General features: G+C 36.0%; 1 protein-coding gene across 2 annotated transcripts in view; it reads left to right on the top strand.

Annotated features, from left to right (window-relative positions):
- Positions 1-27,471, top strand: part of LOC149078173 (uncharacterized) — a 35,542-nt gene that overhangs the window by 2,543 nt on the left and 5,528 nt on the right. The window contains exons 1-7 of one of the 2 annotated variants that reach the window (XM_089241766.1): positions 10,741-10,991; positions 13,264-13,417; positions 15,481-15,634; positions 20,577-20,777; positions 20,893-21,148; positions 23,898-24,069; positions 26,814-26,976. In XM_089241766.1, coding sequence (XP_089097892.1) covers positions 13,308-13,417; positions 15,481-15,634; positions 20,577-20,777; positions 20,893-21,148; positions 23,898-24,069; positions 26,814-26,976 — 1,056 coding nt within the window. In that variant the 5' untranslated portion in view covers positions 10,741-10,991; positions 13,264-13,307. Of the gene's footprint in view, positions 1-10,740; positions 10,992-13,263; positions 13,418-15,480; positions 15,635-20,576; positions 20,778-20,892; positions 21,149-23,897; positions 24,070-26,813; positions 26,977-27,471 lie in introns of those variants that run through there. The other variant, XM_089241765.1, reaches the window with a different exon arrangement.

Here is a 27,471-nt window from a genome sequence, read left to right on the forward strand (position 1 = left end):
TCGTTTGTAGACAAACAAACAAACCTGTGTGGTTTGTTTGTAGTCTCGGGTTTTCCTCATGTGATTCCACCTCGACATGGGATTGCAAAAGGTTAATGAAAGGATGGAGGAAGATTGTTCGACAGCGCCCGACTTTTACTTGGAGCCCTGGGCAAAAGAGGTATTGCGCCCCAACCCCCCCCCCCCCGATTGGGATTTTAGCAAATACAGTGCATTTTGTTTGTATAAACACATAAAAAATCACTATTTCAAATGAGAAATTTAATGTAAAATTCTCCATGAAATATCTTGCAATAGCTGCTTTTTTTGGAACTCTCATATGAGCGAAATTATTGATGTCATCAAAATGCATTTTTTGAGTTTATCTCAGCTTCAATACACATTGAAAATTGAAGGACCGGACACACGCTGCTTCCCATCTCAGAGAGATATCGAAGCTTTCCCGGGTGATGTGTGTATCCGGAAATTTATTAATTTATGTGAAAATAACAATGATACACATATATACAATAAATAATCTGGAGTAAAAATTGTGATCATATAGCATCATCCACAGATAATCAGTTCGTAATCGTAATAGTCCTTATATAAATAATCAAAGAATAATTTTTGTCTTGTATGTGATAGAATCTGGAAGTGAGTTTATCCAATCTAGAATATACCAATTTCATCAATTAAGCTGTAATAAGATATAAATTGACGTCTATATGGCCGACATCTCCATTTCATTCACATCCGCCGGAATGAAACAGTTGACACTTGTCTTCTTGGGCGTAAATTGTATCGATTATAAGGTGTCGGTGAAACAACCGATGCTTTTCTTCTTGGCCGTAAATTATACTTTGTAATAGGTAACCGTGTTACCTCTCTTGTTGGCTCGTAAGACTCCCCTTGAGTATGAACGCTCCCCTTGATCCCGCAGCTCGCGTCTTATTGTGGAGTAGATGTAGGTTACGGTCCAGCAGGAATCCAATCAACCTCTGCAAATGTTGAAAGTTCAGAGGGCTGTCTAGAATTCTTATCTTCCAAGCCAGCATTCTGGATTCTGGCAGTTGGCCAAAGTGGAAGTCTCTCGTCTGGGGACACGTGGTTATGTAGTGCCATAGGGACATAGCCAGAAATTTCGTTCGGGGGTGGGGGGGACCAAAGTGACAGAACAATGGATTTGGCCATCTTTTTCCCTTTTTTCGGTCATTTTCTCACATTTCGGGGGGGGGGGGGACCAGACCCTCAAGTCCCCCCCCCTCGCTACGCCCTTGCATAGGGAACCATTTGAACCGCAGATGCATACGCTGTTACTAGAACGTTTAAAACGCAGAAGATACACCGGAAAAGGGTCATTCTATATATGGTGCTCTGGTTCGTGATCGAGTTGATTTGCAAAGAGAGTACGGGAAAGAAAATCACACCAAAAAAAAAAGTACTTTTTTTACTTAGTCTTTTTTATTGATATATTTGTTTACAGCAGATGGTTTGATCGATGTGGAGCGAATTCTGTTGTTTTTACTGTATTTTTTGCTCTTCCACCTCCTTTCAGCATAAAAGAATAACAATAGCCAGGCTGCTGAGAACCCTGTATAATTGGAATCGGTTGGATAGTAACGTTGCTCTCACACGTACACAAATGAAACGCACGTTCCGTGTGTAAACATGCGTACAGCGTACAGACAACACCTTCTATAGCAGAAAGCCTGCTCCCGAGATTCGTGACGTTCCTTGAAACCCATCTTCCCCGTAATATCGTTTTCCAGCAGCACCACATAAGCGAACCCACGTCCTTTCACTTTCCGGGCGAACGCACTAGACAACAGAGGCAACGAATACCTCAATCTTTCCTTGGAGCTCGTGTGCACTGAACGGGACTCTGTACATGGACAGTCAGCAATTGTGAGCTTTGGCCTGAATTGTGTCCGACCGTCCATGCACAGTCCCGTTCAGTGCACACGAGCTCCAAGGAAAGATTGAGATATTCGTTGCCTCTGTAGTCTAGTGCGTTCACCCAGAAAGTGAAAGGACGTGGGTTCGATTCCCCGCAGTGGCAGTTGAATTTTCTCTCTTTCCAAAATATATATATTCGCGTCAGCCAGCTGTTAATAACCTTTGTATGGATAGCGGAGAGTGACGTCATATCCTCGGATAAAATATATTTGACCCACGCGTTGCTATATTTTTTCTTAATGTTCTAGAAAAAAAAGACCGAATTAGTAAAGAATTGAGCACTCGAATAGACGAGTTTACACTTATAATTCAACATTATTTTCAAGTATCAATTAGGGCCAGAATGTTTAATACAAACTTGACAATATTTGAAAAAATTACCCTTTTGATCTCAAAACTTCCCCAAGATCATTAATTTTTCAGAACTTCATTTCTGTTGATTTTAACCAAAAAAAATATCCATTGAATAACCAAAAGAAAATTGAGAACAATTCAACTATACAATATCCTTTATTTTTCATTAAGATATTGACCATATATTTTCAGCCATTTATAAAAGAAAAATATGTAAAAGGAATTTTTCATGAAATGAATGTACGTCGCTTTGCTCCTTTAACTATGGATTGGATATGATTGCACGATTCTCATTCATACACAGATGCATAACATTCTATGCTAAGATTCGATTTACGGAGTAAAGATCTATTTCAAAAGCAGTGCTTTTTGTGAAAATGTCACCAGCTTCTTTGAATAAAAATTTTTTACTATTTATAGCTTTTCTTTTAAAAGTGCATTTTTATTCGAAGGTTCTTTAGAAATACTTAGAAATAGGAAAAACATCCACAGAATCCCCCCCCCCCATATTCTAAAACTTACATCAAAGAAATATTGTTAGTACTTGTCTATATTTCCCAAACCTGGCTATATTGTCTATATTTCCCAAATTAGTATTTGTATATACTTTCCAGTTAAACGTGGAAAACCCAATTCATCAACACAGTATTTTGTAATTTCTAAAGAACCCAAAGTTGTACCATCATTGACAAACATTGATTAATTTTGACAATTATATTATGAAGCAACGTGTGATCTATGTTCAAGAAGAGCAAAACATGAACCTAACGAAATTTATAGGCGGGGGGGGGGGCAAAATTGCATGTGTGTGGGGGAAAAACACCATTTTTGATACAGCCAGATTTTCTGATATTTTTAATCAGATGCACTATCAGGAAAAGAAATGGTCTGGCCCTATATATATTGAAGGGCGAGGATGGACATGGAAATTTATATGGGGATTTATGGACAAAACCCCACTATTTTGTTAATAATGCAATTATCAGTTGCGATGGTATAACAATAAAGCCAATAACATCCAAACCTGGATCGATTTTGGGAATTACATTATGAAGCAACGAGCCATCTATGTTCAAGGAAGGCAAAATATGTATCTGGCCAAATTAAATTCATAGACATGGGGCAAAATTCTATTTAATACTCTATGATTGTACACTACTCCCACGTTGATATCAATAATATAATAATCACTTTTTTGAATATTTTAAGCTGTTTTATGTGAAGAATTTATGTATAGTTGAAATCTTGCCATTTTTTTGGTGTTTCCAATCTATATATATAAAATTGATTTTCTATGTGTGTTCTCTATACAAATCCACAATTTTAGATCGATCGTCACCAAATTTTGCATATATACCAAATGGGACCCGACTTGAACGATAGGCTACTTTAAAATTTCATCAGAGTAGGGCAAGTGCCCCAAATGGGCAAAAAACTGTCGGGCAACAATGGTTTTTGGGCCTCAACAATCACTTTCCGAACATTTACTTTGGTTACCGTGGTTCCCTAGCAATGCGTTCCAGACGTGCATATGCCTTTACAATGGTTTGTCACTTCTTCAACGCTGCCAGAATATGAATAATTTATGCCTTTATAATGGTTTGCCACATTTTCAATATTCTCAGTAATGAGGCTTTTTGAATAGACGTCATAATCATCATCGCTTTGAGGGTCAGGTAAAGGGTGATCTTCATAGAAATCGGTGTTAAAATTGCCGATTTTAGCGTAGAAATGCGGAAATTTAATGGGGTTTTCTGTCGCATCAATAATTTAAAAATTGTATTGAATTCTAGATTTTTGAAATATTGAGTTCGCTTTTATTTATATATATATATATATATATATATATATATATAAGCGAACTCAATATTTCATTTGTTAATATAATATACATAATATTTGGATGTGACGAAACGGTGTTCATCACTGTTGTTCACTGTATTTCAAAAACGTGCTACTTCATTTTTAATTATATCTAATCGAAATGTTTATGCTCACGCACATCTCGACCAATTCATCAATTATAACCACCAACCAATGATGAGCCAAATTGATGGTTCCGTAAGACACTGAAAGTTCCAGCCCTCGCTCTTCTCGGGTGTTCAGCAAATTCACACGATGCTATTTGATACTGACAAGTCATACACACCTATCGACATGAAATAAAAGCATCATTAGACTTTGCATTTTTTTTCAAAATTTGTGAATATATTCAGTTGCAATTTTTAATATAACATTAAGAAAAATTGGGATTTTCATGACTTTGACCCTAGCAGGTGGTCCCCCACAGATCTTACCAAGGGATCCAGTTTCAGGAGGGGGGAGGGGCACCATGAAATAAAATATTTCCTTTCACGTAATTATTTGAAATTCCATCGAAAGCCCCTGTGAGAAATATTGGCGTGGGGTCCACCAAAAATCTGATCATAGAAGCCCGTCTTCAGGATGGAAGGGGGGGTGCATGAAATATATTTTCAGTAATTATTTTAAATTCCCCCCCCCCCAACTGTTTATTCGTTAAAAATTTCTTACGCTGAAGGACAACATTAAAAAATGATTCAAATAGCACCAATTAACTTAATAAAGTCCTACTCCTATGTATATCACTGGGTTTATGAAAATTGGGATTATGAGATTAACGATGTTTGCAATAATATTACAGAATATTCATCAATGCATTTCATAGTAATAGTAAAAAATGCACTCACCTGTGTGATTTTATATATATGTGTACAGATAAGTCTATACTTCCTTCATCCGAAACAAAGCTCGCTGGCGGCCGGATTAGCTGTTGTTTTTTTTCAACTATACTTGGGCAACAATATTGTTTATTTCTGGATTCCTTGTTGGAATTATTTCCTTGCCAAGAAATGAATAAAGTAAGCATTTAAACTAGAAATTTATCATTAAAAAACTGCGCACACGTGCGTGCTAACAGCTGTCAATATGGTGATTATTAGGGACAAGCGGCTTCCGTCGGAGAAGAAACAGACCGAAACGTGATGACGTCACGGCATCCAAAATATTGCGAGCTATAGCCACTATAATAAAGGACTTATTATGGGGGCCTTAATAATCTTTATCAAGTCGCCTTATTGCCAGCGAAGGCTTCCTGCTGTAGAGAAGGTGTTGGTATAAAATAATCAGCTTTGGGGTGAAACCGTATTCATATAAGTTACGATCAGCGTTATTATAACAATGAACGCGTACGATTTTGTTTCGAAGTCGCTCGTTTCTGGAAAGCGTGGATGCGTATCTAGCGACTTGTAAGTAAATCATCTATATATATATATGAAATAACATATCCTGACTATTTCACTGATTCATCATCGCCGAGCCAAATCCACTGAAGCTTTAAATATGCTATTTGGTCAGTTTTATTTCATAATGTAAAGCCTCACTAAGAAGGGGGTTTTTCAAAATGTATATTTCAAGTGGGAGGTCGAATGTTATATGGAGGAATCATCGCCGACCAATTTTCAGATTACCAAATCCTTGCGAGAGAAGCCACAGATAAAAGTTAGTTATCTATAAATCACTTATATGGGTAATATATACCACTACCTCATTCACTACAATCGTCCAGACACATTATACACAGGTGGATTTATGGCTTTGCCGTATGTGGGCAACACAAATTTTTTGCCGCCTTTCCATTCTAGTCTAATTTCCTTGACAATCATATTTACCACCCTAGGCTATAGCCTGCCCCCCGTAAATACGCTTCTGTCTCTAAATTACTCTTTTCGTCACTCATATGCTTGCACACTTTCATGATCACTTTTTTTTTTTGTCAATTTCCTTTATATACTGTAGCTTCTCAGTTTTGCTAAGAAGCCAAATTCACAGGGGCCTTCCTGTGATCCTAAGGGGGGATGTTTGTAGTCCCGGGTTTTATTGGTGTCGATTCCACCTCGACTTGGGATCGCAAAAGGTTAATAAAAGGATGGAAAAAGATATTTCGATAGCTCCCGACTTTGACTTGATGGAGTCATGGGCAAAAGAGGTATTGTGCCCCCCCCCCCCTTCCCAGCTGTGATCGAAGAGATTTGGTGCGTTAGCAAATACAGTGCATTTTGTTTGTAAACGCATAAAAAAAGCACTATTTCAAATGAGAAATGTAATGTAAAATTCTCCATGAAATATCTTGCAATAACTGCTTTTTTCGAACTCTCATATGAGTGAAATTATTGATAATGTCATGAAAATCTAGTTTGTGAATTTATCTCATCTTCAATACACAATAAAATTAAAGAGATGACAGTTTTTCTTGTAAAAGACTTGAGCGAACTGATGATTTTATTCTTTTTAATAAGAATGATTTGTCACTAGAACGTTCTTAACCTTTTTTCCATCCCGTACCCCAGTGCAAAACGATCTACCTTCCCGCACCGATAATCAGTTTTCTATTCGTTCATTAATTTTCTGTGTTAATCCATTTTTAAAAACTCTTTTGCTTATTGTTTGATTTTTTTTTCGGCTCCTGTTAACCTTAATAATTTTGACTTCTTTTTATTTAATAAATTCAAAAACTAAGCCAAAAAAAGTTGTAAAAATTAACATTTTACGAAATTTTGAAAAAGTTTCAATGAAAAGGGTTCAATTGGAAAAGTTTCAATTCGTCTTCACTTATTGATTCCAGCCGGTTCAGCAATATACAGGGTGTCCTTTAAGTCCTAACTCGGCCTTTATCCTCATCAAGCTTTCGTCGTAAAGAAATGGTTCCACTGCAAAAAATGCTGAAAATGTGTTCAGAAATCACCCTGTACCAGTTTTGAGCGTGAACATACAGTGGGTCATAAAATAAAATAAAAACCAATTAGATAAAGTTGTTGCCCCGTCTCCCACAGCTGCAAATGCAGTGTAATGGAACCGAGGCAGATATCTTCAGTTGCGAATGAAGCGGAGACAGACGGATCGAGCGCGATGTGTCGGAGAAGCGACTTACTGTGTATGTGCATCGAAACATTTATATTTTAAGGAACAGACGAGAAGTTGCCCACCATATTATTTAGGCTCTTTGGACGGGTGATTGCACCCGTTGTTCCCGTCTGGATCGGCTCCTGGAGGCCTCTGACCTCAAACCTAATTTCGTAAAAATAAACTAAAAATATAATACGAATATTGAGAGAAGGATATTGTTGACAAACGTCTTGCTGAACGACCTACACGCAGAGGTAAGGACTCACCTTTGAGCAAAAAAGCATGGTCCCCACAAGGATGGGGCTGACAGGGCTCAGGATGATTCTCATCACATTTTTTTTCACATTATTAATTCACTATTGAGGGGTTCGTGAACAGTCTGACCTGGGCAGGGCCGCAACTAGATGTTTGGTCACCCGGGGCAAGTGCGCATTTTGGTGCCCCCTTGTAATATTAAAGAAGAGGTTTGAGAATAAATTTGCGCTTCCTCTGGTCCAGCGCCCGGGGCATGAGACCCGCCTGCTCCCCTCCTAGTTGAGGCTCTGGACCTGGGAGCCCGAGAAAGATCTCAGCCTAGGGCTCTGCTACTACTGCTTAACCGAACATGCACTTCGTACACATTCCTCTACGGAATTTCTAACGAATCGGCACATGCCGGAATGTGTGTTCTGAGTGTATGTGTGGCCCTAACGTATGTATGTTGCCGAGTCGCGCTTGTTTCGTGTTCATGCTGCCATCTGGCTTCCGTTTTCTGAAGTAAAGATGGAAATGCTTGAATTTTCATGTTAGGGGCTCTGCTGCAGGATGTGTAAATTTCATTACCATGCATCCCATGCACCCGAAACCTCTGAGCCGTACTCGGGTGGGTCCATCGAGACGGCGCGCGGTGGTGCGTTTTGCAAAAAACGTTGTCAAAACTCTTTACTCGCCTTGAAATTTGTTGCATATTCTTGAAAACTGTTTGGAACAATAAATATTATGCTTTTGTAACGCACGGCGCAAATTATATAATTAAAGGGAATTTAAGGATATGAAATGGATAAAAAATATGTTTGTATTATGGCTATGGGTAGAACTGCGATAAAAAAAAACAGCATGGAAATTTGTTCACGATATGTTATCATCATAATATGACATTTGAATTGCAGTAACATGTAAGAATATTGCTGAGATGCATTAAAAAACTCATAATAACATAAAAATGCTGCATAAAAAAATTGATTAAGAATTCAAAAAAAAAGTGAAAACAGGAAGTTAAATTAAGAATAAAATGTAATTTAAACACAGAAATTTATAATAAAAAGTTTGTAATTGATGGAAAAATATTTCTGGTCGTGGTCTGGGTGTAAAATCGTATGGTCCCAACGATATATTAATGTGTATCATAATATTATGATCATATTATGATTTATTAACAACTAACTATAATACCCGGCGTTGCCCTCGTTTTCTCACCATATTGGGAGCACTAAAGACGTGACAAACCATTGTAAAGGAATAAACGTGTCTGAGGCGCATTGTTAGGGAACCGCGGTGAACAAAGTAAACATTCCGAATGTCATTGTTGAGGCCCAAGAACCATTGCTGCCCGACAATTTCGGGCATTTGACCTGTTTTGACGAACTTTTACAGTAGCCTATCGTTCAAGTCGGGTCCTGCTGTTTCGTTTACGAGTATATGTAAAATTTGGTAACGATCGATCTGAAATTGTGGATTTGTAGAGAGAACATATACACACAGAAAATCAATTTTATATATAACGCGTATATAGATATCGCTGAAATAGTCAAAACAAGTTTTGGGTTATTGAAGACGTTTTGCGGTAATCTTACATTTTTTCTTCGTTGTTTCCTTATACTAAATATGAATGTATCATAAAAAATTAATTGATGCATCGCATCTTGAGAATTTTTGCAAGAAACTTTTTCGAATTTATTTAAGTTTTTGATGTATTTGCGCTGTTTCCTTAATGAATTAATTTTTTTCCTTCTTTTTATTCTCTTCTTAGTCCCATTAAATTCTGATATGTGTTCGCCACCGATTCCTTATGTGTACAGTACTTCGCAGAAAATGAGAATGTTTGTTAAGACCAGTCGGGCTTGCAATTCATTCTTTTCGCGTTTTCTCTACACCCTTCAAATTTTACTTAATTTAAGCATTTAAAACTTCATTTTGTGTTCATTTCTGTAAGTGATTTTCTAAATCTGTGATTGCTGTTTAAAATTTGAGCTATGATCCTTTATAAGTATTTCGTTAAAAATCTAAATTTTTTTTTTTTCAGAGTGAAGCACCTTGAGTTTGAAACTAAAAAAGACCAAAATATGCCTCAGATTTTTTTTTAAGTTTCCAGTGTTTAAGCTCAAATAATCTCCGGATATAAGAGCATTAATCTGCCATTTTTAAAGAAGTTTTCTCAAATTTAAATCTATTTTGCCTTTTGTATAGGCAAGCCTCAGTTATGGCATGTTGAAGAAAAGTCGCTGGGGTCAGCAGAGTAGCAGATATTAGCAGCTAATTTCACCTTTTTCATAAACTAAACATGTTAAAGTATGTTGAGAAATAAATTTCAGGAGGTCACATCAGGTCATTTTTTCCTACCGCCACTCACAAAAATAAACTTTTTTAAAAAATGACTTGGTAAGGATAATTTATTTTTTAATAAAAGTACCAAAAACGAAATTCAAAATGTATTTCTAAATTGTTAGAAAAGAATTGTTTCTAAATTGAAAGAAAAGAAATAACTGCCTAAAATTCCCTGGAGGGCTACGAAATTTCTGAACGAGAGCGGCTTCGCAAAAGGTTAAGATGGATGTGCGGTATACTGCTACTTGAATCACCACATTGGACCTCAGAACAGACAGAATCAGACATTGGCCGAGAAGCCGGGGTTTATTCACTCTTCCTTTGTGAAAAAAAAATCGGGGTCGAACGGCAAAACTTTTTTTTGAGGGTTTTGGCCGCGATTTTCGCAAAATGCACCACTGTGCGGCGCTTGGATTTCCTTTTTCTTTATCCATTCAGATATGAATGAAATGGGTGAAACACAAGGCTTGATGTCTGATTCCTTGGTAAAATTAACTCCATTAAAAAGCATCCCTGACTCAAAAAAAAAAAAATGAATTGTTAAAAATTTAAAAGCGGTTTTGATCGGAAACAATTTCTGCACGTTCTTTGTTGATGTAATGGTGCTATCTGTTGTGAATACACATAAGTGACGCAAACCGAAAATAATGAAAGTTTAGTTGTTTTTGGTGGTGCCATCTGTTTAAAACAAAAATAAACCATAATACACTTGATTATGCATATGGTGCTGCCATCTATTTTTCAAGTTTATGGTTCTCAAGGAAAAATATGTCCCGTATTTCGCTTTTTGAAATATGAGAAGCTGAATAAAAATTCGGAGATAAAAAAGAATGAAGAAACAAAAAATGTAAGGAGAGCATAAAAGTCTCATTTTCTCATTCATATATTTATTTATTTTCAATGAATGGTGGCATTAATATCAAATGAACGTCAAAGCCGTTTGTATTATTCTCATTTGAAAGGGAAACACATGAGATTTCTTGGTTTTCAACCTTATAGTTGATCTTTTGTTACAACTTATAATATAATTTTTGTTATAATTTTGTTGATTATAGAGCGCTTATAATTAAAACAATCAATAAAGAGCAAATAAAATCAAATAATGCTTTTAATTAGTAAATATTCTGTATAAATAATGCTTTTAGTTTTTTTTAAATTCATTTGACTAGGAAAATGTTATTCAAGCCAAATGTGTAAGTTATGTACATTTTCATTAACAAAAACATATGTCTCTGGGTAGCTGAGTGGGCTTTAGCTCAGGGTGGAAAGTTTGAAAAGGTGACAAATTCGAGAAATTTTTGTTAAATATAGGAAGAGGGCGGTTTAATTTTTATAGCTCACATGCGAGTTTTGCCACCCTTTCTTCCATTCTAGTCTAATTTTCTTGACTACTCTTTCCTTGAATTTGTCACCCTGTGCTATAACCTGCTTGGCCTGCACCCCCCCCCCCTTCCCTCCCTGGAAGCACAAATTTTCTCTTAGTCACCCTTTTGGTTACTCGCAGGTTGACACACTGTTTTGTCATTCACATACTTGCACACTGTTTTGGACACTCCAAGACCGTAGCAAAAGTGGGATTTGGGGGAGGGTCTGGTGCCCCCCCCCCCCGCCCCGAAATGTGAAAATTGGCCGAAAAAGGGAAAAAATTGCCAAATCGATCATTCTATCACTTTGGTCCCCCTCCCCGAAATGAAAGTGGTCCATGAGTGATTCAGTATTAGTCATAGGTATTACTGGGTCACCCACTCATGAAAAGAAAAATCGAATGGGCCAAGGCTTCCAAAAGTTGAGAATCACTTGCCTTAGAGTGTGTGCAAACATGTAAAACAACAGCCCAATATAAGACCTAGAGCAAAGCGCTTGAAGAGGCTGCGCTTTCTCTGCAAGCGCTTTGACCTAGAGCATGTGCAAACCTATGAATGGCCAGAAGAGTACCATAGAGGGTGAAGGAATAGGTCATTGAATGACCAAAACTGGGCCACAACTATATGCTTTGTCACCCGGAGCAAGCACTCATTTTGATGCCCTCCCCTGTAATTTTGAGTGAGAGGGGTTTCAGAATGAAATTTGAGCCCCCTCTGGTCCAGGGCACGAGACCCGCCTGCCCCCCCCCCCTTGTTGTGGCCTTGACCAAAAGAGTAACGTGGAGCATGTGCAAGCCAGTGCATGACCAAAATAATGTCAAAGTATGTGAATGACAAAACGAGTGACCTAGAGAGTGTGTGAGCATGAATTACCAATAAGACCAGATGCGTCCCGCCTTACATCTTCTACATATTTCAAGGTGTTCCTGAAGGGATGAACGCATCTAGCATTTATTTATAAATCAAATTTTTGTATACAATGAATGTTTTGTGAGCATCCTCACCAGGGTTTAAGCTAGATAAGAAATTCCTTTAGCAAAAAAGCGAAAATAGGGGGTACAACCTTTAGCAAAATGCTACAATGCTAACGATTGATAGTTGGATGTCTACTCATTTCGTACCTTCTGTACGCATTTTTACAAAAGTGACTATTACCTCTTTCGCATTCTAAGATTTTCTTTCGCATTTTGCGAAAAATGCGACCGTAGTTTAAACCCTGATCCTCACACACTAACAAGCATCTCTTAGTGTCTCGGAATGTCCATTGCGTTGTGATCTTTGATATAGTTCTTGATGTCTGTCAGTCCATATGCTGGACTTCATGAGGTGTCTCTTATTTCCTATCAATGTTTCATGGTCTTCTCCTTGATATTTTGCAATAGATAACTTCCAATCACAGTTGATCAAATTGTATACTATCGTCATAATTATACTTGATCAGGAATTGTCAATAATCTGTGATAAATGTAAGTAATCTTCAAATCATAATTTGAGGTTAATCCAAAATCTGGAATCGTCACTGGATGAACTAAAATCAACGAAATTTATTATAGCCGAGAAATCACACTTAATTTGGCCTTGTTGTCAATGACCTAATTCGTCTCCTCTTTGCAGGTGAACTTGCTTAGATTGCCCATTTGCTGTTTACTTCTGTTGATCATGTTGGTCATGGTCATGTTGACCATGTCAGCTTCTGTCAACATCAACATGGTCAACATGAAGTACCAAAAGGGTGACCTAGAAAGTAAGGACCGGGTTGTTAAGTGACCAAAAGATAGGCCAAGAAAGTGTTCAAGCGTGTGAATGACCAAAAGCATGACTTAGAGACGGGCATATTCACAGGGGCAGTACCAAGCGGGCTATAGCCTATTGGGACAAATTGAGACATCAGCGGTCAAAAGAATTAGACTAGAATGGGAGAAGGGCAGCAAAATTTGTTTACCCCCCCCCCCCCATAGGCGATAAAACAATAAATCAGCCTCTGTTCACTACTATTGTATTTTTCCATCTTGTATCACAACATAAAATTATTATAATACTTGTGTGCACCGAAGTTGATGGTATGCATCATATAAAATGTTTTCTTTTTAAATTATATCAGAAATCTTGGAGCAAGGTGGCAATGCAACAGACTCCGCTATTGCTATGGCTGCTGCAGTCAGTGTCGGATTGCCAATTCTATGCGGCATCGGAGGAGATTGTAACTGCCTTTATTACTGCGCTTCCACGAAGAAAGTGTTTGCGGTTAATGGAACGTATGGGTTTCTATATTTATTTTATTCATTGTAAGGATTTAATATGCTCGAAACACTGTGCTTGCCTACCGATTTAACTTTGTAGGATACTTGCTCTCAAAAATCACAGTGCAGTGTATGCTCATTATAACAACCCCATGTTATTGTGACCATTCCATTACAATTACCAGTCGGCTAAGTCGCAAAGGTTTTCCTGTAATGGTTATATGTTTTACTTTGAAAAAACCAACAGCCTGATATAACGTCTATTTTTGATCAAACAGTGGGGTGGGGGTGAGGTCATTATAACAAGCACCGACTGTACAAAATCCTCTTGCACTTGATGCCCCAAGATCATGCTCTGAGTGAGCCAATGCTTTAAGATGACCATGGCTGATTATGACCACAAAATATTATGTAAGGTGTCGATGTGTAATATTTTCACCAATATTAGGAGGGATATGGGAAAAGTGTGTGAGGTATCCATGGTGAGTTTTAGTACATCTACACGGACAATGTCATGTACTTTGAAATATTACTTTACTACACACACCAATTCCGGTCATATTGCTATGCAGCAACTTACTGCTGAAGAAGTTGGTGCCATCTAGAGGTGGTTGCCTCAGGCTCAGTAGGGAGAAGAACTTTTTATCTACATATTCTTCCCCAGGATTGAACCTGCGGACTTGATGACACCCTTCATGGTGGTGGGGCACAGATTCAGGGTGATGTGTTTGCGGAAGTTGTTGGGAATGTTGTCGGGAAGGATGACTAATTATTTGGTGTTGTAGTACCACAGATCTTCTAATTGGACAATTGTGACCACCTGGATCAGTGCTTGTTACCAATGGTCGGCACTGTGAATGACAATTGCATCATTATTGATGGCCATCATCGTTTTTTATGATACGATTCACATTTTCACATTAGATTAATAGGCATATATCAAATTAAATGTTTGTTTTGTTTTAGGTTTGTGGCTAAGATTCCGTAAGCTGGGTTATGCCAAATTTTGTGATTACTTTTTGTCTCCAACTAACTACCTCGGTGCTTTGGCTCTTTCAAGATTTTTCATTGGTGACAATAATGCTTTTCAAGCCAACATGCTACCCTCATCTATTTTAGAGCTGTCTTTATTTCCTCTTGCCACCAGTGTCATTATTACCAGCCAGTGATAACTCGTGGGAAATTTGTCCCCGTGGGAAAATTTCTTAACATTTGTGGGAAATTTGAAAGTTCATCAAACAAAATAGTTTTTATGAAAAAAATTATAAATGCAGTACAATACTTTTCTAGTGTAAAAATACTTGACTAGGTATTTTCCCCAGCAGTAGATGGCAGCACATTTTCGGAACCTGGGGAAATATTTACTCAAAAGGGAAAGTTTGCTCGATGAGGTTACCATCGCTGTCACCAGCATCCTAGGTCTCATTATCATTGTTTTTTTTTATGGATGCACATTCTTCAGTCAGACAAAAAACACCATTTTGGCAAAATTTGGCATGATACCTGCAAAAGAAATTATAGTTTCTTGCCTGAAACATATCGCTGGCATGGTTTTGCACAATGATTGCACCAAGAAATTTGTTTTTATCGTTAGGTTGCTGGAATGGGAACATAAAATCCAAATGTAATGGGTCGATGAATCCCATGGCCAATACCTCCTTCATTGGTTCCAAATTCCTTCATTGTTTTCTGTTCAAAAGGAACTGCAGAATTTCTTCTTCATCAGAGCATCTTGATTCTCACAATTTTGAAGACTTCGGTGAGCAAACAAATTCTAGGTTACCAAGGGGAAAAAACCTTGGCGAATTTGGAAATCACCAAATTTGGCACAACCCTGCTTACAAAATATTTGCCAGGTTTGTTATGGTAGGGTTGGACTATATTGCATATGATACCCAAGCACTTTTTTTATTTGTGTAATATATTTGGAAGGAGATTCACCTACCTGTATGCTAAGTTGTCAAATTTCGAGCATGAACATGTGAAAAATTATAATTATCCCTGAGCATGTGAGAAAGTTCTGTGATAATTTTGATGAAAGCTTAAATCTTGTTTATTTTCTGTGTTATGCTTTTTAGGGGACACAGTGCAAAAGCTTTGACATTGCAGAAGGTGAAGGATGCGGGACTTGCTGCTGATTCCGTGGTTGATTCCTCTCATGGTTTGTTGGTGAATGTTCCAGGTTGCGTTGCTGGTTGGTTCCGCTGTATGAAATTCTTTGGATCTGGAAAGGTAATGGAACTATTAATTATTTTCAATGTCACAAACATGCATTATGGCTTCCTGTGTGTGTTGTAATTATTTCTGCTGTCATTTTTTAAGGAGTCCTTCTGAATCCTAGAGCCATCATTGTTTGCAGACATATAAGGCATAATTTTTCCCTTTAAAAATAGGACTTGAATACATGGTTCATCCAGAGGGGGATTATGGTTATGCCACCTGTGGGCTTTTCAAATTTTGCCGCCCTTTACCCATTTTTAAGGAATTAATAATTAATTTTTTCCCTTAATTAATAATTAAAGGAATTAATAAACTGGGTAATATAACACAAAAGAACACAGCTGACTTAATGATGCTCATACGTAAAATGCAAATGTAAACAAAAAAAAAAGGTAATGAGCATGGCCACCCTTATAACATGTGGGGGCCCAGTGAGGAAATATTTTTGGGGCTCATTAGCCCCGATTTTATATAGTTTGATGGGAACAGGAATCGGGCATCCAAACACATTCATGCATTATCAAAGAATATACAGGAATGCTGAAAAATATCTACTCACCAATGAAAATTCAGAATTAACCCTAGAATACTCTTATGTCACAGAGACGTAAAGGTATAGGCAATTAACACGCAGTTTTTATCAGCTTTCTTTTTACTTAGTATTCTGGAGTTAATGAAAGAAAAAATCCTAGAATTTCTGAAAACAGAATTGATGATAATTGCAGAATTAATGTGAAAAAAAATCCCAGAATTGATGACAGAAATAATTCCAAAATTTATGACAATTCCAGAATTAACTCAATTGAGGCTCAGGCACCTTTGTTTTAGTACGAAAAATATATATATGTCGGAAAAGAAATGTATATCATTTTTACTTCTATTACCGTAAGTGTGGGGCCCAGTGCGACTGCGCGGGTTGCACATCCCTAAGGACAGCTATAGGTGTGAATCATAGACTTAAGATATAAATAGACCGCGCACGCTATTCATAAAACTTGTCGAACGTGAAGAAAAGATGAGCAGTATTGTCGGGGAAAGAACAGGTTCTGCGCTATTACATTTGGCGCGTTTTCGCAGAAGCTAGGATGTTGCTGTATCGAAATTTGACTCAATTCGATCAAGTTGATGAAAACTTTCCTTCATTTTTTCAATGAATTTCACTCATTTTTATGTGAAATATTTAGGGAGTATCAGATTTGAAAAAATAAATTCTATAAAATAAACAAATATTGGAAAACGGAATTTTTTTATTTTCCATTAAGGGATAATTCTTAATAATTTCTTAACACATGGGTTTTTAAATTTTAATTGAATATATAATATTTGAAGGAAGTGAATATAAACAGTATAAATTTCATGAAATAAATTTTTTTGGCACAGTTTTTAATAGCTTTCTAAATATCTATACACACACAGGAAACAAAATATTGTATACAACAAATATATAATGTTTATGTTATTGTAAATTTGATAAATCCGTAGTGCGCGTTATCTTCAGAAATTATGCATAATAGTTGGTAAATATATGCATAATTACCAATATTTTTAGTAAGTTTGATGAATTTCGTAGCATTTATCACTTTTTACGAATGAATCGAATAATTCTCAAAATGAAGTTAGTAAGTTTGATGAATATGGAAAAAATCCATGCTGAAATATCACTTTATTTCAACAACTTCGTTCTGTCCGTATGAGATGCGTGCATTACACATATTTCGCCATAAAAATTAAATTAATAATAAATGCGAAGATAGAGAGAGTTTTTTTTTCATCGGCTTAGTTCATGTTGGCTTTTGCTGTATTTATCAGCATATGCAAACATAACCGTTACGAAGAGGGGTAAAAATACTATTATTTTTAGAGGTTGTTATGCATTTTTATGCAAAACTGCAATTGTCTAGAGGGGGGGGGGGAGTTTTCCTCACATTCTATTTAAATAGAATATTTTTCATAAATTTCTCCTTCTGAAAAGCATATTTTCTTCCAAGTTGAGCAAAACTCGAATGAACTCACTAGCTCGCCAAATCTCGCCAAATCTTGCGGAGACGTATATTTCAGTTAAAACTTCATAAAACTCACAATTTCAATCATTTATTGCCAAAAATTCTATTAAAACATTTAATAATGATTCATGACATTTGAATTTTACCAAAACTTAGAACTTTAATTGAATTAAATCCAAAATGGAGTCGTTAAAAACTGAGATTACGTCAGAAATCCATTGCATCGTCAATTTAATATTCCAATTTTTAATTTATAAGAAGGGGAATACGCAAAAAAGTATTCCTTTGTGAAAGGATAATGTTCCTCCTTTCCTAAACCGTTCCGAACATCCGAAAGCTGCACACGTGGTGACCATTCTAATGAAAAATAAGACAGCACTTGGAGATCGTCATACGAACAGCCATATGGAAAGCATTGCCAGCGAGATTCCCTGACCAGCCTTTCGACCGGAGTCACGTGACTCCGGATCTTTGCTTCGCATTGTAACCCCTCGCGCGCACTCTATAGTATTATTACTCTGTGGTGTGAATACAGTGTTTCCCTTTAACTAAATGAGGGAAAAAATGGGGGGTGGGGTAAAAAAGACTATTGCAAAAATATATATATATATATATATATATATATATATATATATATACATACTTAAGAGGTAAACAAGAAGTCGTGTCTCAGAGTTCCTTTAAACTTGAAAATTTTAATTTTGTATCACACATATTCATTCCCACCACTAAGCCCCCTCCCTCCCTCACACCTTCTAGATGTCTGTTTCTAAGGCACTCTTTTGGTCGCTCATATACTTTATTACCCGCTAGGTCACTCTTTCCGTTACACCCATGCTTACACTCTCTGGGTCAGTGGTTCTCAACCTTTAGAAGCCTGTTTCTCGGGGGAATTACTTTTTTAAGTGGAAGACCCATCATAAACTCAACTAACGAAAACAAATAAGGGGAAATTAAATGGCGAATCACTCATGGCCTGGTTTGACTGATCCTAGGGCCCGGCGGTTGAGAAACACTACTCTAGGTCACTCACATGCTTGCACACTGCTTGGGTAATAGTTTTTTGGTCTCAGTAATTTATTCCCCTATAGACCAGTATTTCTCAAAGTGTGCATCTCCAACCTTTGTCAGAGGCATCGCGGTGAGCTGCAGATATCAATTTTTGTGCTCATTTATGCTGCAGATATCAATTTTTGTGCTCATTTATGCTTTGAAGTGGGTTTTATTTTTTGTATGGGGAAAATACTTATGTATATACCAAACTATTCTCTGAAGCAGCGCAGATGAGCCATAAATTGGGCAAGGGAGCTGCATGTGACAAAAAATTTCAGAACCACTATCCTAGACATTTGTGCATATAATTTCGTATTCATTGTATGTATTTATATAAATTTGTACGGTTTAACAGATCGGCTGAAAAATTATTATATCACTGCTCACTTCCATAGCTTCATGGACTTGTCAACATTTTTCCCACTATCAGAAAGTTTTTTTTAGTACAATTTTTTTTTCTGTCATTCGGAAATGACTTTAAACTGTAAGTTCTGGTCCCATGGTCTCTTAGTCACTGGAAGAGACAAAAGTTGAATCAAATCGTCACATGTCTCGTGTGTAGTGCGGGAGGGGGTAAAATAAATTTTAATTTTATGTGTCCATTCTTTGTTAGAAGTATCTCAGAGAGTACCATATTTTAACACTTATAAGGAACCCCTTTCGCCGAAAATTGGGTATCTAGAATATTATGGGGTTCCTTATGCATTTGTAGTATTATAGATGTATCGTTTCAATTTTTTCTCAAATTTTAAGCTAAAAAAATCAGGGGTTTCATATGCACGTTAAAATATGGTAATTTTTACAAGAAGCATGTGCCATGATAAGTCATCATTCTTGGAGAGAGGGAATCAAAACACCTGTATTTTGAGAATTTTTTTGATGATATAGTGAATGCTTCTTAGTTTCCAACTTGCTATAACTGAATATAATCTGTATCTTTAACAATCTGCTATTTGCAATCACTTGTTATGGCAAGATTCTGGTTATTTTCTGAACATTGTTCAGCGGTGGTCAAAAAATCGAATAGAATGCTTGGTCTCATTTTCAAAAAGGTCTCTTCGCGTTCTCCTAAAGTCATTCTTCCGCTTTTTCGAGGCTTAGTTCGTCCTGGACTGGAGTATGCTGTAAGGTTTTGGAGACCATACCTACAGAGGGACATAGACTTGGTTGAAGGGGTGCAGAGAAGAGCTACGCGTGTCCTTATTGGCACACAGGGCTTGAGTTATGAAGAAAGACTTCATTTTTTGAATATGTTTACATTGGATGAACGCAGGTGTCGAGGAGATATGATCGAAGTGTTCAAAATTTTCAATGGGATGGATAGGATGGACCATGAACTTTTAGTACACCGCCAATTGACTGCTTTTACAAGGGGACACCAGTATCGATTGGTGAGGGACAATGCAAGGTTATGGTGTCGCAGGGAATTTTTCTCCAATAGGGTTGTTAATAAATGGAATAGCTTACCCCCGGAGGTAGTTAATTGTAACACAATTGACACGTTTAAAAAGAAATACGATAAACATGTTGGGGTAAATCGAGAAGCTATCCATTCTTGGAATAAGACAACCATAAGTATTCTTTATGGGCATTGTATAATATTTTATCATGTGTATATATTGTTTGTAATTTGTGTTAATTGCATTTTTAATTGGGTTGCTGTATTTTTGAAACATATGACAACCATATTTTTATGGGCATCTTTTTATCAGCCACCTCGTTGGGCATTTTGCCTGTTGTGGCGTTGTATTTGTATTTGTATAAACTGTACTCGTTATATCAGATTTTCACTGTATAAATTGTAATAAACAATAATCAATTTAAATTATTTTTTACTTTAGATAAATGATGTTATACTATACGCATGCTGCAGTGTATGATTTTTATTAATTTTCTAGCTGTCAATAGCTGAGCTTCTAGCTCCTGCCATCAAACTCGCACAGTTTGGGGTACTGATTTCTCCAAAAGTAGCATCAGGGTGGGGAAAAGATTTTTCTGTGATTGAAAATTCCCCAAACCACTCTGACTTTCTTGTGGATGGTCATGTTCCTAAAGCTGGTGATGTTTTCAGTAATCCAAAGCTTGCTGATTGTTTCAAGGTGAGGAAATGGCTTTATTATAGTGTTTAAGACTGTAGTCCCAAAAAAGTTATCCAGAAATAACTTTTTAATGTTCTCTAGTAAAGCATTATTCATTGTATTATTTTCAATAAAGGAAATAAGTGAAAAAGGGCCAAGAGCATTTTATGAAGGAGCCATTGCTGAGAGGCTTGTTGAAGAAGTCAGAAAAGCTGGAGGAGCACTAACTAAAGATGACATGAAACATCATTTGGAGTCATCAATGTGTGCTGCCCCATCTGAGCCTGTCTGCATAGAGATCAATGGTTTCAAGTTGTGGGAAATGGCTCCTAACACAATAGGAATTGTTGCGCTTGTTGCGCTGAACTTACTGAAAGGCTACAATCTGAAAGGTGAACCTAATTATTTAAAATCAAGTTTTATCACTATAAATTATTTGTTAGCCCCATACTTCTAATAGGTACAGTGAAACTTGTACAATGATACTCAAGAGACCAGAGAAAATGACTCATGGAAAACTCATTGTCAACAATTGACCAACGGAAAACTCACAGCCAATAACTAACTGTCGGAAAAATTTCCATTGAGGAAATTCACTAAGAACAGTTCATCACCAGTTGCTGAGTGAATATGTGAGCGAGCAAGTAAGTGAATGAACTAGCAAAAAAAGAGTGAGTAAGTAATTGGGTGCATATCTGAGAAAGTGGGTAACCATATTAGTGATTGAGCACATAGGTGAATTGCCAACAGTGAGCCACCAAGTGAAGGGAGAATGACTGAGTGAGTGCCCAAGTTAGTGGATAAGTTAGTAAGTGAGCGATTGAGTGAATGACTATGAGTGAGTCACTCACTTGCTCATCTGCTCACTCACTAACTCCCTGACCCACTCGATCAATTGCTCACTCCCTCACAATTTTTGGTCTTGAATTTCTTTCGGTAAATTACGTGGCAATGAATTGTTGTCTGTGAGCTTTCATGCAGTGAATTGTTGACTATGAATTTTCCGCACGTGGAGAAAATTATCATTATACAGGATTTATTGTTATAGATGAAATATATATATAGACACATTTATATACATGGTTATTTATTTATATATATATATATATATGTGTGTGTGTGCCATTATATACACAATTTTCATTGTATTAGATGTAATTGATTCATATATACAAAGAAATGTCAAAAACTACTGATTTATAAGAATATCTCTTTTCATAAAGTCAAAAAATCCTTACTGAGTCGAAAAGAAAATTTTCTAAAATAACATTTTTTTTTTTGTGAATATTATTTATTTAAACAGAAAATTACAGACGCAAGTAAATAAATAAAACAGGCAGAAACATGATTACAGTACAAAATTCAGAAGTGAAAATCAATGAATGACAATTAAACTCTTATTTTGAGGCAAAACCAAAGTCAAACCACTTGATCGTGCACTTCCATACATATCAGTCACATTCTTGGGATGTACAGATTCCTAAGATTCATGATCGCCTTGTGGCTTTGGATAAAATGTGACATTTCATTGCCAAGTTTCCCTAATCTGCAAAAAAAATATGTGTTTGTAGATTGTAAAAAAGGTTGTAATCTAAATGTTCTACATCTTGAAGTGTTTTGATCTTCCATTTCTCTGGAAAGTCTGATTTCACACACACAAAATGAACCCTTTGAAAATTGAATATAGATAGTTTCTTCTACAGTAGATTAGCAATTAAAAGTAATTATTACTCTTTGGTTTTCTCCCATATTAAATATGTGTATTATGCTGCAGCGGTGGCTCTTTAGAAGATGAGTGAAAAGTATGCAAAAAGAAATCATACAAGGAATTATGATAAAGGCAATGGCAATAAATACAGGTGTCCCTTTCCAGTGAAATCATGTAAAGTGAGATCACATAAATTGAGAGATATCTGTACTTGATAACATACACGTACAAAAATAGTTTGAGAGGCATCATAAAGAAACATTGTCTTTTTTACTGACTTCCTTGTTGGTTAAAATGGTGACTGCAATTAACATTTATTTTTTTATTGCTTATTTGAAGTTTTTGTTGCAATATGTGTTAGTTTTCAGAAAAATCACCTACGAAGAAGGCAAATACAAGGAAAATACAAAACTCCTAATGCATTTTCAACATGCTATGGGTGTCATCTTCAGAGGATAAAAAATATCACACTGACCGAGAATCCTACTTGGATTAGTAATAAATCAATTATAGTTTACTAATTTAAATTAGTAAACAACAATAAATCAACCCCACTGATCTCAGTGCCATAGCTTAAGCTCATTAGGGAGCACAAAGTGCCCAGCAGGAATTGTAAGAAAATTCAAATAGACCAATTGGATAGCTCCATTTCGCAAGCAGCCAATCAGGGCGTTAAAGAAAAATTACACATGGGCGCTCAGCCTCATTCTGGTTACGACATTTGATTTAGATAGACCTATATATTTTTCTTCCCGCTGAGCAACAGAGAGTCAAGCTTTAGTAACCAATCCAAGTGGGTTCTTCCGTCAGCGTGATATTTTTCATCCTCTGAAGATGACGCCCATATCGTGTCAAAATGCATTAAGAGTTTTGTATTTTCCTTGTGTTTGCCATTTTTGTTGGAGATTTTTCTGAGTATTATTAGGCAAAGTTTACCTACTCTTCTATATATGTTACTTTCTTGATTTGTATTTTCTCTATTACATTAACAAGCACAGAAGATTTAGAAACACATTGTTTACTCATCATTTGACATTGACATTATAGTCAACAGGTTATAATCATAAAAATTTTGGTATTCTCTGGAAATAATTATTTCTATTTACTCCTAATCATCTGTAATATCATAACCTCTTTGCTCTAGAGGTACACATGAGTTTATCTTATTTTTAACTGTTTTAATTTTGCTTTTAATGATTTTTTTTTCAAGTTAAGAACTGAAGTACATATATGTGTACCTAACTCAAATGGTCCTAGTAAAGATATTGATTCAAATTAATTAGTTTTTTTCTCCTTTTTAAAGGGCATTTTGACATACAATAAACACAAGTCAATCAAAAAAAAAGTTTTTTTTTTTAATAGTCATTTTTGGCTTAGGTGTGAAGAGAATAACAGTCAATTTATAACTTGCTTTTTATTTTTCCCTCAACTAGATTTGGGACATAATAGTGCAGAATATATACATTTAGTCGCAGAAGCCTTGTATATTTCCTACAGTGACTGCTGGCAGTACTTGTGTGATCCTGAGTTATCGTCATCTTCATATAAGCATCTCTTAACAGAAGAATATGCAATGGAAAGAAGAAAATATATGCGAGCAGATAGGTTAAAAATTTATTTTAATATTCTGATAATTTAACAGTTTTTTTCCTGGTAAATTTTCCAGTAAAAATGAATGATGTTTTACTGTTTCCCTGTGTTTAATCGGCCACACAGGCAGAACTTCTTTGAAGCCTATTATTCGATGTGGTGATACTTCTAGTTCCTCATTAAAATTATTCAATTCGGAATGCAAGATATTACGAAACATAATTTTCTTTCAACTCTTCTGCCGTGCATTTAGATGATTTTTTTTTAAATTATAAATTTATTGGATAATGATCCCAGATGTTATCAATCATATTGAATATTCTATTAAATGTGGTTCATACATTGGCTGTAGTTACACTCATTCACATAGCATTATATATCAGATTATTTTACTGATATGAATTTTCATTTGTTTCTTCTTGGAGTTTAAAAAGTGTTGAAATGGGATTGTAACATGTACGATTCTTGAAAATTCAATGCAGTCCATGCCGCTTTATGTGATCACATCGGGACTCGGAGTTTCTGATAACAATAACCAAAGGATATGTGTATCCGAAAAAAATCCTGTTTATAAGTACGGCCACCATACATCCTGTTTGGGCATACAGGATGTATGGTAAACAGGTATTGGTAAAACGTGACAACTCTGGTTTTTCTTTCCTATATAATTGGTTGCAAAATATTCAATCATTCTATTTTTTTTCTTTTTATTCTATTCTAAAACAGGATTTTTTTTTACTTTGAGCCAAATCCTACATTTTTGTTATTCAGTCATTCATTGTGAAGTGTTAGAATAAAACTGTCTAACGCAGTGTTTCTCAAAGTGTATGTTGCGGCTCCTGGGTGCGTCTCCAGCCTTTGTCAGAGACGTTGCAGTGAGCTGGAGGTATTGGTTTGTCTGCTTATTTATGCTTTGAAGTGGTTATTTTATGAGGGAAAATTTCTATTAAACTATTCTATGGGCAAGGGAACCGTGGGTGACAAAAGTTTGAGAATCACTAGTCTAATGTATATCACGAATCAAGATATTTTTTAAATGTACTATAAGTTTTATAAATCCCTTCAGAATGTCTCTCGGAAGAAGAAATTTGAATCTAGTCATCTGAAAGAAACTGATCAAGAATGTAAGTAAAGGGTTTTTTTTTCCTGTCATGCATTTGCGTTCACTATAGGAAGGCCATTGTAAAAGCAGCTTCGCATATACATGGATCTCACAGAATACTACAGACTGATTGCAACACTAAGTACCAATGAATGCTTGAATTCTGCCACCAGACTTATCTAGTTGCAGAGATCTCTTCCAGCCCAGCTTCTTGAAAGAGTTTGGAACAATGAAATTAAGTACGGAAATTTTTGTCAACACTGGAGGGGGGAAGCAAACACTTTCTAGCTTTCTACATAGTCTTGCAGCCTGATAACGATAACTTACGGGGGGGGGGGGGGTCAAGTAAGTTTGTTAAACCTTAACTTCAAAATACACAAAAAAGCTTTCGATGGAAAAAAAATTAATAACATTATCCGAAGTCCCAATAACTATAAACAAATTTTTTCCTAATGTGATATTGGTCTGTTCTGTTTTTTTGCAAAAGTGATGATTAGAGCCTGGATTATATGCAAATCCATATGTGCATATACATTTGCATATTTTGGCTTTTTTTTTAGCATTAATGCATATAAATGCATAAAATCAAAGCATTTTCAGTATAAGCGCATATTTTTGAAGGTTTATTTAAGCTCACTCAATTTTTTTAATAATAATATTAATTAAATATAATTAAATGGAATAAATATTGTTTATAATATTTTCATAATATCGGTTTTTTTCACACAGTTGAAGTTTAGTGAATTAATGCACATTTATAAAGTATTTTCTGAATATTAACCGTTTTATTGTAAGGCTATTTCTAGAGATATGTCAAAGAGTTAAATGCTTTTTATAAATAGTGTCAAAATTCTTTTGTTACTGCTATTTTCGTTATTGAGCAGTTACAACAAACTGAAAATTAAGAAATGCCTGAATAAAAAATATGTACAAGTTATTTGCATATGCAGTATATATATATGAGGGGATATTTTTTTTGTAAATTAGTACATATGAACGAAGAAATAGGAAAGATGCATTTTAAAAACACGTCTTTTTTTTGCATGGTAATTTTTTTAATGCATATTTTCTCATTTTCTGTACATATTTCGGAATTTTCGACTTTTCAAGATTTTTAGTGCATATTCTGGGGTGTTTAATGCATATTTCGGCATTTTAAGTGCACTATTTGTATTTCAAGTGCTTATTTTTCCATATTAAGTGCATATTTTTTGAGCATATTTTGCCACTTTTTTTAGTGCATATAATCCGGGCTCTAGTGATGATAATACCCGAATGATATTACCGGGACTGCAACTAGATGCTTAGTCAGCCAGGGCAAGCATGCATTTTGGCACCCCTTTGTAACTTGTAATGTTGAAGGAGAGGAACGGTAAAATTTTCCCCTTTTTCTGTTCCAGGGTACCAGACGCCTGCTCCCCCCCCCCCCCAGTTGCAGTCCTGGATAACATTATCCATGAATTTAATTGGCTGTGTCAGCTGTAGTTTTAGAAAAATCAGAGTAAGCTCATTGAATGAAAATTGTGACAGTTCATAATCATTATTGATTAGTTAATAAGCTGTGCTTCATATCCAAATGATTTTTTTTTTTCATGTGTAGGAGAAATATTATTTTATTTTTTGTTGCTTTCTTTCATGTTCATAATCTCTTTTCTAGACATGAAAAAGTTGATGATCATTTGAAGGAGGTACTTAGAGGTAGTGACACATCATATGTGACTGCTGTTGATGCAGAAGGAAATGCGTGTTCTTTTATCTTCAGTGTCAGCTCAAATTTTGGTTCTGGCATCATACCTGATGACAGTGGATTTGTTTTACACGTAAATTACATTTTGTTTTCCTTTAATAATAATAATAATATGATCAGCACTTATTCCCAAAAGATCTTTACGATCTGTCCAGGAAATTTGTTAGTGTTAGTAGACATCCATGCCCGAACCGGGATTCGAACCCAGACCTGCGCAGTCAGAAACTGTCTCCCTAACTGGTGGAGAGAATTAGAGAATTTTCAATGCTAGGTGGCGGAAAATAAAACTTATATCAATCTCGTTTTATCACCCCTCCTTTTTTTTTTTTAAACCAAGTTCTACTTGAGTTGCAAGAGAGGTATTCCCGTAACTTTTGAACCACTTTAAACCTAGTTCTGTGGATATGATTGTAGAAATTATGAACATGCACTTTAATCTAAAACCTTTTGTAACCCCCTCTACGATCGGGGATGTAATATTGTATCCAAACGTCAGTGGAATAAATTTAATCCCGCCGACTGTTTCTTCAACCTCTTTTTTCCTCATCGCAAAGCTGTATTCTAACCC

Source organism: Pholcus phalangioides, unplaced genomic scaffold, assembly GCF_987345545.1.
Source record: "Pholcus phalangioides strain wild (caught in Gottingen) unplaced genomic scaffold, Ppha-v1.0 ptg000014l_1, whole genome shotgun sequence".
Lineage (NCBI taxonomy): Eukaryota > Metazoa > Arthropoda > Arachnida > Araneae > Pholcidae > Pholcus > Pholcus phalangioides.